The sequence below is a fragment of the Hypanus sabinus genome, chromosome 10 (genome assembly GCF_030144855.1).
Source record: "Hypanus sabinus isolate sHypSab1 chromosome 10, sHypSab1.hap1, whole genome shotgun sequence".
NCBI lineage: Eukaryota > Metazoa > Chordata > Chondrichthyes > Myliobatiformes > Dasyatidae > Hypanus > Hypanus sabinus.
Genome location: NC_082715.1, coordinates 26647727 through 26663205, shown reverse-complemented (window position 1 = coordinate 26663205; position 15479 = coordinate 26647727). Strand labels below are relative to the sequence as shown.

The following is a 15479-nucleotide window of genomic DNA, read 5'->3' as shown; positions in this document are numbered from 1 at the left end:
ACATCTGTCCTGTGCTGAGTCCCTTCACTCTGGCTCCCACCCCCCCCCCCCACCAAATTAGTTCAAACCCTCCCCAACAGCTCTAACCCTCTAACCCTCAGGTTCAGAAGCAACCCGTCACTTTTGTACAAAGTCGCCACACAAGTTGATAGGATAGTTAAGAAGGCACATGTTAGCCTTCATTAGTTGAGGATTAAGTTCAAGAGCTGCAAGATAATGCTACAGCCCTATAAAACTCTAGTCTGAACACATTTGGAGTAGTGTGTTCAACTCTGGTCATTAGAGAGGGTGCGGAGGAGATTTACCCCTCAAGATTAGAAGTTATGTATTGTTAGGAAATATTAAGCAAGCTAGAGCTTTTCTCTGTGGAGCTAAAGAGGATGGGAGGTGACTTGTTAAAGAAGCATAGATGGAGTGGACAGCCAGCACTTCTTTTTCCCTGAACAGCAGGATATCCAGTTAATCTGAGTGGAGGAAAGTTTAGGCAAAAGGTAGGGTTTTTGTTTCACACACAGTGGTCCCTTCCTGGGGATTACTGCCGGCAGGTTGTGTTAGAGGTTGATACAATAGGTAGGGACTTGGATGTAAGAAAAATGGAGGATAATGGACTATGCAGGAGGGAAATGTTAGATTGAATATGGAGTATGTTTATATAGGTCAGCACAACATTGTGGGCCAAAGGGCCTGTACTGCGCTGTGTTCTGTTCCACGTTCTATGTTTTAGATAAGACCACTTTTTTATCACAAATATCTATTCTTTTTCAGAATAAACATACATTTGCTACACTGCGAGATTAATGTCAGTCATTGAAATACCCCTATTAAAAGCTGGAAAATATTATCAATACAGCATCTGTTAAAAATGCAATACTGTACTTGTGTTAAGGAGTTTGAATGTGACTAACTCATATTTATTGTTAACAAAACTGGAATTACATTATTAGTTATCCAGAGGGGAACCAGTAGCCTGTTTACATTGCAGGCTATAAATACAGAAGACAGACTTCCCTTTACATCAACTGGAAGGAATAATCCAGACTTTGTGCAGACTATGCAGTGTTCTTTGATTTATTTATAAAATTATAACTTTAAGGTAGTAAAACCCTGTGGGTCTTGATCATATAATTAATATTATTTTTCAGGCATTGCTTGAATTTCTTCAGAGATTAATTGACAACAGGAAAAGCAACAAAATGACCCTAAACAATGTTTCTGTCGTCATGGCACCCAACCTGTTTATGTTTAAAGGGTGTTGCTCAAAGTCAAGTGCAAAGACCCAGTTTGAAATGGCAACTAGGACAAGCAACATAATGCGTTACCTGATTAAATACCAAGACCTCCTTTGGACGGTAAGAACAATCACTGTTTGTATTACTTGTCTTATGGAAAAGCAGCTTTTTCAGGGTAATTGTTATGCTGTCCTGTGGGGGAGCATGTAGTGACAGCTGTACAATTTCTTTGCACAATTTCAGTACTAATTTCAATATTACACAGTAAACTACTGCTAGAAAGTTGTTCCTATAAGATCATAAGACATGGGAGCAGAATTAGGCCATTCAGCCCCTTGAGTCTGCTCCACCACTCCGTGGCTGTTCCGGATCTCACACAACCCCATACACCTGCCTTCTCGCCATATTCTTTGATGCCCTGACTGATCAGGAAATAGTCAACTTCTGCCTTAAATATATCCACAGACAGGCCCCCCACTGCACTCTATGGCAGAGCATTCCACAGATTCGCTACTCTCTCTGCTAAAGAAATCCCTCCTTACCTCTGTTTTAAAAGGTTGCCCCTTAATTTTGAGGCTGTGCCCACTAGTTTTGGATACCCCCATGATAGGAAACATCCTCTCCACATCTATCTAGTACTTTAATCATTCAGTAGTTTTGTGAGATTACCCCCCCACCCCCACCCCCCCCCCCCCACCCCCACATTTCTAAATTCCAGTGAGTACAGCTCCAAACAAACACTCCTCATATGTTAACCCCATTCATTCCTGGAATAATCCTCATGAACCTGCTCTGGACTCTCTCCAGTGACAACACAGCCTTCCTGAGGTACAGGGCCCAAAAGTTGACAGTACTCCAAGTGCAGCCTGACCAATGTCTTATAAAGCCTCAGCATTATCTCCTTGCTTTTATATTCTGTTTCCTTTGAAATAAATGCCAACATTGCATTTGCCTTCTCTACCACAGACTCAACCTGTAAGTTAACCTTCTGGGAGTTTTGCACGAGGACTCATAAGTCCCTCTGAACCTCTGATGTTTGAATTTTCTCCCCATTTAGATAATAGTCTGCACCATTTTCCTTTTACCAAAATGCATTATCATACATTTCCCAATACTGTATTCCATCTGCCACTTTTTTGCCCATTCTTCCAATATAAGTCCTGTTGCAATCACATTACTTCCTCAGCGTGACCTACCCCTCCACCTATCTTCATATCATCCACAAAGCCATCAATTCCTTTATCCAAATCATTAACATAGAATGTTAAGAGTAGCGGTCCCAATACCGACCCCTGAGGAACACCACTAGTCACTAGTCTCATTTATTCCCACCTGCTGCCTCCTGCCTGTCAGCCATTACTCTATTCATGCCAGTAGATTTCCCGTAACGCCATAAGATTTTATCTTGTTAAGGAGCCTCAGGTGTGGCACCTTAGCAAATGTCTCCTGAAAATCCAAGTGCATGACATCCACTGCCTCTCCTTTGTCCACTCTGCTTGTTACTTTCTCGAAGAACTCTAACAGATTTGTCAGGCAAGATTCCTTTTACAGAAACCATGCTACTTTATCATATCATTAGTCTCCAAGTGCCTGGAAACCTTATCCTTAATAAAAGGCTCCAACATTTTCCCAACCACTGAGATTTGGCTAACTGGCCAATAATTTCCTTTCTTTTGCCGCCCTCCCTTCTTAAAGAGTGGAGTGACATTTACAATCTTCCAGTCCTCCAGGACTATGCCAGACTCAAGTAATTCTTGAAAGAGCATGACCAATGCATCCATTATCTCTTCCTGTTAAAGTTCTATTTTTTAATATACATTGATGTTGCTACGACACTTCTTCAGCCAATAAGAAATGACACTTCACAGTCTGAAATTTCTGTAATTCACTCTAATTCTTAGCCTCAGTCTAACTGGCTAGCCCTAAACACATACCCATTGGAAATGACTGATGACAATTGGAAACACTGACTGCCAGCAAAAATGTGCCCAATTAAAAGTTAAGCTGCAAACGCGGTGATGCAGGCGCTGAATTAACCTGCTCCCCCCACACATCAAGTGTGGGAGCAATGAGTTTGTTGCCTGGTCTTTGACCTCCCCAACATGTAAACAAATCCTTTCCCATTTATGTCATTAACTTCCATTGGAGTCAACATTTGTTCTGTAAATAGCTCACCTAATGGGCTAGCCCTGAGCTGAAAGTTTGAAATGCGCATTCCTAATATTATATTCTTTCCTTTCAATGTTCTGTTCAGTTTTGTGTTTGATAAAGTTGACATATCTACTCTGATTTCGCACTACGTTACTTTATAGGTGGAAATTACATTCTCCAAATTCTGTTTTTATCTAACAAGTTATAACTAAAGAATGCTGTCAATGATTTATAATCCCTTTCCTGCACCATTATTTATTTCCATTGACCCTTTCTGTGCTATTTCTCAGTACCATTGTACAAAAATAAACCAGCCTTCATTGACCAAGGTACTGAGTCCCAGAGTTGTTAGAGAGTCACAAGAGCCATTTTAACAGCTGTAGAATATGTTGATTAGGCCACAGTTGGAATATTGTGTGGAGTGCTGGTTGCTACACCACAGAAAAGGTGTGATTAAGCTACATTTACAAGGATGTTGTCTGTATTGGATGCCTTGAGCTATAACAAGAGATTTGAGGCTGGGTCTTTTCCCTTCAGTGAAAGGAGGCTGAATGGTAATATGATAATGGTATTTAAAAACGTGATAGACATAGTGTTGCAAGAAAAAGTTTGTGAACCCTTTGCAATTACCTAGGTTTCTGCATTAATTACTCATAAAATGTGGTCTGATCTTCATCTGTCATAATAATAGACCAACACAATCAGCCTAAACTAATAGCACACAGACAATTGTACTTTTCATGTCTTTATTGAACACATTGTTCAATCATTTATAGTCCAGGCTGGAAAATATATGTGAATCCTTGTATTTAATTACTAGTAGAACCTCCTTTAGTATCAATAACCTCCACCAAATGTTTCCTGTAGGTGCTAATCAGATTTGCACAAAGGTGAGGGAGAATTTTAGACCATACAAAACTGTTTCAGTTCATCAGTGTTTCTGGGATACCTTGCATGAACAGTCCTCTTCAGGTCAGGCCACAGCATTTCTATTGGGTTAAGGTCTGGTCTTTGACTTGGTCATTCCAAAACACAAATTTCCTTTTTTAAACCATTTTGTTGTTGCTTTCCTCTTGAGTTTTGGATCATTGTCTTGTAGCATTGTCCAACTTCTATTGAGCTTCAGGTGACAGAGTGGTACCCTGACAATTTTGAATTCATTGTTCCCTCCACAATGCAAGCTGTTCAGGCCCTGAGGCAGCAAAGCAGCTCCTTCTACCATGCTTCACTGTTGGGATGAGGTTCTGGTATTGGTGTGCAGTGTCCTTTCTCCTCCAAATATAGCAGTGTGGTTTTCTGCCAAAAAGTTCAACTTCTGACTCTCCTGTCCATAGAACATTGTCCCAGAAGAGTTGTGGAACATCCAGGTGGTCTTTTTGCAAACTTGTGGTGTGCAGTAATGTTTTTTTTTGGAGAGCAGTGGTTTCCTCCATAGTGTCCTTCTTGTTGAGTGATTTTCGATTAGTGTACACAAGAACAGAGCAAGTTCTTGAGATGACTGCAGGTCTTTTGCTGTTACCCTTGGGTTCTTTTCCATCTCCTTCAGCATCTTGGTGCGATCTTTGCAGGATGCCCACTCCTAGGAAGAGTAGTAACTGTACTGAATTTTTTCCATTTGTAGACAATCTCTCTTATTACTGATAGACACTCGGGTCTTTAGAAACACTCTTGTAGTCTTCCCCAGATTCGTGCATCTCTATAATTCTTCTTCTGAGTTCCTCTGAAAGTTTTTTTGATTCAGTCATGGTGCACCTAAACAGATCTTTCTTGAAGAGCAAGCTCTGTCAGTAACCTCACTTCTTGTGTCTGTTTTATAGAGAAGGGCACTTCTACAACCTACACCTCTGATCTCATCTTGAGTGGAACGCCTGACTCCAAATGGCTTTTGTAGAAGGCATTATCCCAGAGGTTCACATACTTTTTGAACCTAGACTACGATTGTTTAAATTGTTTACTCAATATTGATGAGAGGTAGTACAATTGTTCATGTGTTATTAGCTTAGGCAGATTGTGTTTTTCTATTATTGTGACTTAGATGGAGATCAGTTCACATGTTAAAAGTAATTAATGCAAAAAACAGGTAATTCCAAAACGATCACAATTTTTTTTCTTGCAGGTGTAGATGGGTAGATAGCCAGAGTTTGTTTACCCATGGTATGGATTTTTAAAACTAGGGCCACAGCTTTAAAATGAGAGAGAGGAGGTTTGATAGGACGTGGGGTATTTTTTTCCGAAATGAGTTGCCAGAGGAGGTGGTGGAGGCAGCTACATTAGTAGCATTTAAGAGGCATCTTATCAGACATTTGAATGATGGAATAGCTGGAAATGGAATTAATGCATGAAAGTGGTATTTAATATAGATAGACTAAATGGTTGGTATAGAAACACTAGGCTGAAGGACCTGACGACACTCATTTGTCCCTAACCACCAACCCTCTTGACTTCTCCACTATCTAAATACCATGTTGCTTGACTTATATATAAATGAAATTTTCTCTAATTATTTATTCTGAATATGAAGCAATAGTCTCACAACCATTCACCACTGTTCATACTGCCCCACTGAAATAGTTCCTCCCCCTGGCAACTAACCAAAAATCAAACTGACTATCACTTTGACACGTAGGATGGGTGTCTCCACCTACTACCCTTTGTCTTGTGAGATCATTAGTTGTGGGAACATCTCACAATTCTGATGTGCAGATTCATTGGTTTAACTTGGTTCAACAGGAGAAAGCAGGTTTGGAGAGAATTTTAGTTTTATTTTCTCACCTAAAATGCATCACGTGCAATCAAGTAGAAGGTATACAAGCCTTAAGACATACACCACCAGGTTCAAGAACAGTTACTACCCTTCAACCATCAGGCTCTTGAGCAAAAGAGGATAATTTCACTTGTTTATTGAGATTGCAGCAGCAAGAAAAGAGCACGGCCTGGGTGGTGGGGATCTCTGATGATGGATGCTGCTTTCTTATGACAGTGTTTCATGTAGTTGTGCTCAATGATTAGGAGGTCTTTAACCATGATGTACTGGGCCAAATCCACTGCCTTTTGTGGGGTTTTCTGTTCAGAAGGCATTGGTGTTCCCATACCAGGCCATGATGCAGCCAGTCAGTATACTCTCCACTACACATCTATAGAAGTTTGCCATATGTTAGGCCATATCTCAACAGACTCCGAAGGAAGCAGAGGTGCTGTTGTATAGTTGTACAGACTCTGAGTTTGATTTGATTTCACTGGAGCAGAAGTGAATAAGGGCCTATTTGACGCAGGTAGCAAGGGTAGATAGTAAATATGGCTTTCCCATGATTGGGCTGTCTAAGGCAAGAGGGTATAGGTTTAAGATGAGAAATAGGCAGAGCAGAGGGGACCTGAGGGGAATTTTTTCACACTGAGTGATTGGGGTCTAGAATAGACAGCTTGATGAGGATACAGATATTCCAACAATTTTAAAGAAGCATCTAGACCAGGGGTTCCCAACCTGAGGTCTACGGACCTCTTGCTTAATAGTTTGGGTCCATGGCATAAAAAAGATTTGAAATCCCTGATTTCAAAGGTGTACAAGGCCACTAACCTAATGGAGGTAAATGGCATTAGGGTAGAGAAGTAGAAGCAGCATTGAGTTCATGGTGGGTCAAAGAGCCTATAGTGTGGTTCTACGACAAATAATTTAGGTTTGACATTAATTACACGTGATGCATTTTAGATGAGAAAATAAAACTAAAATTCTGTCCATACCTGATTTCTGCTGCTGAACCAAGTCAAACCAATGAACCTGCATGTCAGAATTTTCTAAAAGTTTCTTAAATCAAAATTTAGATATAGACCCTTCAGTTTATGAATGCTACAGCTCTGATAATCAAAACTGCAAACCATCAGACCTCTTACATACATGCACAGCTTGATTCCCTCAAAGCGCAATAGATTATCAAAACAAATTCTTTAGCTATATAGTCACAAAGCCTCATCATACTTAGTTTTGCTTCCAGGTGATTGCTTGAATCTGTGATGATCTTCTGGCCACATGTATTCAAAATCACAAGGACAGTCTTGTTCAGATCATGTGTTAGTGAAATTCTCATTGATACAGTCCTCAGCAAATTTTAAGATTACCAAAACTTTAGTACTCTTGTCTTAACTGATCCCAAGTTCATTCAATCAGCCATTTGTCCTGTTTAAGCAATAGCTTGAGTTTACAATTATGACTTATTTGCATATCTGAATCAGAAATAGGGTTATTGTGACTGACATCTGTCGTGAAATTTGTTCCACTATCAATCTACTACTTTCTCCTCCATCAGCCGCTCTAGCCCTATAACAAAGTCTCTGAGGTCCTCCAATTCTGGCCTTACTGGGCATCTCGGAATTTATTCACTCCATATTTAATGGCTGTGCCTTCAGTATATCAAACCAGTAAACTATGAAGCTTCCTCCATAAAAATCTGTCTGAGTTTATCTTCCCTCCTTTACATAGCTCCTTATTAAGTCAAAGGTCAAAGTACATTTATTATCAAAGTAGTATATATTATACAATCTTGAGCTTCGTCTCCTAACAGGCAGCCATGAAACAAAGAAACCCATATATTAAAAAAAAACGACTGTCCAAAACCCAATGTGCAGAGAGAAAAAAAAACATCATGCAAGCAGTAGCTGCAAGCAAATATCAAAGAGTGCAAATCTACAAAGAGTGTCCCATAATTCAGCAGAGTTTATCCTAGTTCAGCACAGAGCTGAGTTATGGAGCAGCAATCTGAACCAGCCTATTCCTTGCCTCAAGACCTGACACCCTGCACCTAAATCAATGACCAAACATTGGGTCCCATCGCCTCAATACGCTCCGGGGCCTTCATTCGGCCCTGTGCTTGTGTCCATCCAAACACTGAATTCAGTCACCCTGCTCCACTTGGGTACCAGGACCTCATTACCTTGATTTGGCCTGTAACCAACCTTTTTGGCTTGGCCCTGCGCTTAAGTCTGCATCCAAACATAGAGTTCAGTAACTTTGGCTCGATTCAGCCTTTGGCACGGCACTTAAAATGATCGAACTTTAGGTCTTCCTCGCTTTCAGCAACAGCTTACCTTGCCTTGGTTCTGCCACATCAAACTGCCTCCCAAGTCCAAAGGGATGTTACAGACTATTACTTGCAATGATTGTTTGCCAGAAAAAGTGTGATTAACAAAGTATTTAGATAATTTCCTTATTTTATTTGCTACCAGCCAAAAAGATGCTGGAGTTGTCCAGTGCCTTCTTAACCCACCACTTTAACTAATCTTCCCCTATATTTTTTTACATACTTCGTGTCAAACCTTTTTTTTGAAAGTGGTTGTTTTGCCAATTGGAAGTGGTATTTTAATGTGTGTACCTTATTGCTGTTCTGCTTTTTCTGTACTTGTCAACATTTCAAAGGCTTCTGAACTTGTGAACATTCCATACTGATTATACAGTTTGCCAGGCCATTACGGTGCTCAACAATAATCAAAGTTAATGATCTCAGTTCAATAACACAATTATCAAGAAGCACTTATGAAAATTAATATTTGGTTCCAATATCTTCCAGGTCCCAAAATTTATTATGAATCAAGTTCGACAGCAAAACATTGAAAGCCATAAAAAGCAGTCTAAGGAAAAGGCTATGAAAAAGCTGCTGAAAAGGATGTCACACGATAAAGATAAGCAAGATCGGAACCATACTGAAAGGAATCTAACAGATGTATGTAAGCTATAGCATCACTTTGATTTCTTCTGAAATACTTAAACAGAGTGTGAAAAATTAACCCTTAAATGGATAACAGATATACCACACAAAACCTCTTCGGCAAGACCGATTTATAAAGCACTGCAATATCATATTGCAGCAGTTTTTAAAAGAAGCTCAACAGTGAAGAACAGAGGCTACAGGGAAATGCCTGTCATCCACCCAAGTAAACTTTGGATCTCCCCTCCCTCTCATTGTAGTGGGCTCACGCAGAGTGAGATGCCTCTACAGCAGATCAGATCTGGGCCTTAAAATGTCTTAAGCCTCATAGCTGTATAAAGGTTGATTACTTGGCAGACTTTGACACTTAGTGGAATGCAGATAGTTATCTGTAAATAGTGTCTATTTCCTGAAACTACTCACAATCCATTTATTGTTTTATTAATAATTCTGATGAGGTTGCAGAATCAATACATTGAATGATCCAATTGGTGCATTTTTTTTTTGCAGTCTATAATACTTCAAGGTGCAATACGGGTTCAGGCCCCATCTCTTTCCAAAGTTTCCATGGCAATTCAACTAACAGAGGAACTGAAAGCTGGTGATATTTTGGCACGTTTCCAACAATGCCGTGTTAAAAACAGGTAAGACAAATCCTCAGATTTCCTTTTAGTTATCTAACATTTGAGTTCAACAACAGGCCTTGATATCAAATTGAAGAATTACATTTGGAATTGTATTTCCATGCTTCATGTCATTAATTTTGCACCAAACAAAAATAATCAATTTCACACTAAGAAAGATCATCACGCTCTAGCTCTGCAATAACTATACATTTTATTCTAAACAGGATACCTGAATCTTCCAGTAAAGATGAAGTTTGTTTATATGAAATTGGAGGAAATATTGGTGAGATTTATTATCAATTGCATACAGTATCAGATATGTACAATGAGAGAAATGCATTAAGAAATACTTTTTTCATTACCTATTCATCAGGAATAGATTTTCTGCGCCCAACTTTAGTTTCTAGTTTTTACAGCAATAGATGAGATGCAAATTAAAGTTAGTTCTACCCTCTCCAATTTCTATCAGAGGTGTATTACCTCCTTTACAAATACAGTACTTCCATTTCTCAAATCTGTTGTTCCTATGATCTTCCCTTATAAGAATACCAATTACTGTACAAAGTATCTATTATTTATTTAACTGCAAGGTTGAGATTTGATTTGTTCATTGTTTTCTGTCATCCTGATTTTAACCAAATGGTACATTAATCTGCAAATGGCTGAACTCCTGGAATTTCTGTTCCTCGGTCCCATTTGTAAAGATTGGTCTGACAACGCCAACACTGACAGAGCAGGGTCTGCATATCTTAATTCTTCACATCACAAATTAACCGAATTGTTTAAGGATAACCTAACCTCTTCAAGTTGAAACTTGGCATGGGTAGATGCAGATGTTCCCCGTTTCCAGCATTTTTGTCTTTATTTTTGTTCCAGAACCAGTTACAATAACTGATTATCATGGTGTTTAATGTTAGGTGGTGCACAGAATAAGACGCACCAGGGAAAGGTTTATCATTGGTGGTGGGGCGGGGGGGGGTGTCAGTTCATGCAGATAAGCAAAGGTGAGGAAAACATACCTGTCAGGAACATCTAAGACATTGGATCAACTCTGTAGTAACTTCCTATTTAATACGGAAAGTAAATCTGAGATTCAGCAAATTGTTAGTGGATTTGGAGCTAAATATGACGATATTGATGCACTTTTTGTGTAAATTGTTTGCTTTCAGGTGAACGCTGTCTAGATGATGACACATATATGAAGGACCTCTATCAACTTAATCCGAAAGCAGAATGGGTTATAAAGCCTCGCTGCCAGTGACACTGCTTCAACAATAGATTGGCAACATGGTTAAGTAAAACCAGACATTAATGGCCCTGTACAGCAAAGGAGACATGAATCAAGCAGACTCACTATATGAGGGGTGATTGATGTTCGTGGCCTAAGGTAGAAGGAGAAGAGTTATTAGCTTCAAACTTTCTGCATAATCACACGAAGAGTTGACCTGCATGTGCATGTAACGAGAGCTGTATAACTCATCTCCTTCTACCTTAGGTCACAAACTTATCAATCACCCCTGCTGTGAACACTTTCTGGAGGTCCAAGATCTGTATGGTCCACAGCTGCAGGACTAAGTGTGTAAATGTAGGAGGGGACTATGTTGAAAAATAAATGTGCTAGGTTTTCTAAAATTGATTCCTTCTACCGTAGGCCACGAACTTATCAATCACCCCTCGTATAGTGAGTCTGCTTGATTCATGTTGTCTCCTTTGCTGTACAGGGCCATGCAGAAGGACAAGAGCTGAACAATACAGCTACAATAAGTCAAATTCAACAGCCAATTTGCTCTTGGACAGATAATGAAAAATTGCCAGCATGCTTGAAAAATATTTATGCAAAGGAAACATGTCCATATATGGATGACCATAAAAGAAATCCAGCAGATCAGGAATATGATGGGAAACAGACCAAGAAAACTTAACACAGCAGTAAGATCACATACACCAGAAGAGAAAATGGAATAAATTAATCTTAAGGTTTAAAATACAGTTTGCATTTCGTATCACAAATAATGGGGGGGGGGGGGGGGGAGCAAAAATCTCATGTGCTGAACATGAAGGAAGTGCAGAATTTCTACTAAATTTAAAGCCTCATCACAGTGATATACACATGTTATAGATGTTATTTGTACTATCAGAGGTAGCAGAACAAGTGCTCTTGGTCTAACATTGTGGGCACTGTAAAGGGATCGTTTCTCCTCCTGACATTTACTATCACGTTGATGCAATCTAAGGACTTAGCTACCAGACATAATGTATATTGCCAACACTGAAATAACATTGCACATAAAGCTACTACCATCTGAGCTGAAGCATCAATTCAAACATAAAGGGCAGATTCTTATCAGGATTTATGAAATAAATTCAGCATCCTATACCTTCTTTGCCAGCCGATGGGCTAATCTCCTGCCTCAAACAGAATTGCCGTTCTTCATGGCATATTTCACACTTAGGTTTTTGATAATAAATCTGGCTCTAATACTGCCCTTTTCCCAAATCTCTTGATTCTTTTCCGATCCAAATCTCTTAATTCAATATAATCACTGACTGAGGCACTACAGCCTTTCAGGGTAGATAATTCCAAAAATTCCTCTTTATCTCAGTTCTAAAAAACCTATCCATAATGTTGAGACCATCATTTTAGTCTAGACCCTACAGGTAATGGACACATCCTCCTTGAGTGTACTCCATCAAGCCCCTCTAATATTTTTAAATATGCCTGTTAAAGTATCAAAGAAAGGTCATACAATTGTGTTGCGTCAATCTGCTATTGTAAAAAGGAAGTTCTAGATTTTTTTTTACAAGTTGAATATGCAATGAAATCAATTGCAGAGATGAAACATTCTCTGCAAAATCAAAATGGGATGGATGTTTTGGAAATGTTTAATGGAGACATTATGCATGAAGCAATTCAATAGATTTGTTGAAATAGTCTCCTAAATTGAAATAACAGAATAATGTACATTTATGATGTCCCTTTTCATTTATTCCCAAAATCTTAAGCATGTATGTCATAAAAATATACACATGCTTTAAAGAGGTTACATCAATTACTTTAAAGGTATTGATTAAAAAATTGTATGAGCAATTTAAACCACTTGTTGGATTATGATGAATATATTGTAAATTAATGTCTGTTTAATGTACTAATGTCTATTGTTTTAATTCAGTTTTAAAACTGTACAGTCACATTTCCTAGTCTTGTAAATAAAATGTGTATATATTCTACTTCTTGCAATGCAGCTCCTAAATTTAACATTATTATTTTTAAATAACAACATACTGTATGTGGGGGAAGGTTTATATGGGTTATAGAAAATTCAGCATTGATACAAACAAATCAGTGATATTTTTTGCTGATCACTGAAAGCTTGCAGTTTGAACAAAATAAAAAGAACTATGATGATGTCATCCAGAAAATATCCACAATGACTATCTGGAAAAGAAAATCTAATGGGATGAAGTTATTCATTGATGTTTCATTAATATTATTCAGCCCAATGTTTACTCCAATGTGATTGAAAAATAGATATATGTGGAAAACACATGGCAGTTGGTGGATTTGCACTCTGTTCATTAAGGGAACATAAAGGGACAATTGGAGACTATGAAAGGCACTAAGTAAAATGGAAGTGTTTTTCTTTCACTGCCTTTGACATTCTTTTTTAAAAAGTTAGAATTACATTTGTGTTGCTGATGGAAATGATTTGCTGTCCACTGTAATTGTTTCTGCCTTATTCAAAAATAAAAACAGAAAATGCTGAAAAAAAATCAAAAGAGCAAGTCGATTTTCCAGGTCTGTGACCCTTTGTTCCAGCATTTTCTGTTTTTGTTTTATTTGTTTCAGATATCTAGCATCTATAATTTTTAAAAAAACCTTTCATCCTTATTCTTTAAAGCTGATTTGCCTTTCTGACAAGAGAAAGGAAATCCTTTCTGACATAAAAATAAATTTTAAAAAAACTTGTATTTATTTTGCACCTCATTGCATCCTCCTGATTACGGACAATAGATTATTTCTGAGACATTTTCACTGTTTCTTTGTAGATAAATATAGCTGCTAAATGATTCTTTGAAAAATGTACCACAGCAACATGTGAGATAACCAGACAATCTTATTTCATTGATGTTAGTTGAGAGACTAGTGCTTTGCTTTTTTCCCTCCAGACTGTGCCATGAGACAACTTATATTCACCCGAGCAGTTTAACACTGTAATCGCACAATTCATAGAACAGTATAGCACAGTATAATCTACTGTATTATACTGAAGGGTCTTAGCCTGAAACGCTGACTGTACTCTCTCCATAGATGCTGCCTGGCCTGCACAGCTCTTCCAGCATTTTGTGTGTGTTGCTAATATAGCACACTACAGGCCTTTTGGCCCACAGTGTAATGCTGCCGTTTTAATCTAACCTTTCCTCCTATGCAGTCCTTAAATCTTCTTTTAACCATGTGCCTAATTAAGAATACAGGTTTTCCCTGGCTATCCAAAGGTAGAGCGTTCCTATGAAACGGTTCATAAGCCAGAATGTCGTGAAGTGAAGAAGCAATTACCATTTATTTCTATGGGAAAAATTTGTGAGCACCTACAGACCCAAAAAATAACCTAGCAAGTCATTCCAAATAATGCATAAAACCTAAAATAACAGTAACATATAGTAAAAGCAGGAATGATCTGATAAATACACAGCCTATATAAAGCAGAAATTGTCTAGTGTAGCGAAAATCTCAGGCAAGCGCTCTCGGCAGAAACACTCTCTCCAGTAACCTTTAAGCTATGAAGCTGCCAAATCATACCAAGTAACACATAAAAATACACAGCCTATATAATGTAGAAATAGTGTATGTACAGTGTAGTTTCACTTACCGGAATCAGGAAGACAGTGAGCACACTGATGATGGTGTGTCAGGCAGAGTTGTCGGAGGTTGGGGTGGTGGGAGGTAGAGGAGACTGGGGTGTCATCTCATCATCGTCTGTTTCCATCAAGGCAGGCAGGTCACCTTCTTCTATGTCTGCCTTCGTCGATGTCGAAGGCCAAGGTTCGTCATCTGCTGTGGAAGTCTTGAAATACGACAGTATGCTTGGCAGCTTAGCCTTGCACATTTTTCTATCGTACAGTTCTTTGTAAGCACTCAAACCATCCTGCAAATATGCCCTAAACCTACATACCCTTTCAAAATTAAAGTCATTTTTTCTGCAATCATTGGAACGTTGTCAATTGCAGTGCAAAATCTCATGCAATTGCTTCACGTTCGGTTCCTGGGTGACGTCACTTTCGGGCCATTCGCTGCTGCGTTCAGTTTCGATTGTTATCCTTTCCTCTTCCAATTGCATCAGCTCTTCATCTGTCAGTTCTTGGTCATGGGATCCCAAACCTCTTCAACATCATCTTCGTCAACTTCCACAAACCCTTAGCCAAACTCACTTTTTCCTTACTTTGTCCGCCACGATCGAAACGCTTAATTACATCTAGTTTTACACTAAGTGTAATACCCTTACAAGCTCTTTTAGGCTTTTCTGATACCTTAGAACTCATCTTGCTAACGGTTGTACAAAATAAATTGACATAAAGCACAGATGCTCAGAGGCACGTGTTTAAGCAATGGAGGCTAGAATGAAGTTCCGGAGGAGCAGCTTGGCTACTTGGAGAGCGCGATGCCTTTTTTTTCGTAACAGTGAAAACACCTTCTGTTAGCGAAAACTGGTAACTAATGTAGGTCTTTCGTAATGGCAAGGTGTCGTAAAGTGAACGTTCGAAAAAGGGGGGCCACCTGT

The 15479-nt window shown here is 38.9% G+C and overlaps 1 protein-coding gene across 4 annotated transcripts in view; it reads left to right on the top strand.

The window, feature by feature from the left end:
* Positions 1 to 13671, top strand: part of arhgap18 (Rho GTPase activating protein 18) — an 86961-nt gene extending 73290 nt beyond the window's left edge. For all 4 annotated transcript variants that reach the window (XM_059981546.1, XM_059981548.1, XM_059981549.1 and 1 more), the window contains 5 exons: positions 1143 to 1349; positions 8939 to 9091; positions 9587 to 9720; positions 9927 to 9985; positions 10872 to 13671. In XM_059981546.1, the coding sequence (XP_059837529.1) occupies positions 1143 to 1349; positions 8939 to 9091; positions 9587 to 9720; positions 9927 to 9985; positions 10872 to 10963 (645 nt within the window). In that variant the 3' untranslated portion in view covers positions 10964 to 13671. The remainder of the gene's footprint in view (positions 1 to 1142; positions 1350 to 8938; positions 9092 to 9586; positions 9721 to 9926; positions 9986 to 10871) is intronic.
* The last annotated feature ends 1808 nt before the right edge of the window (positions 13672 to 15479 follow it).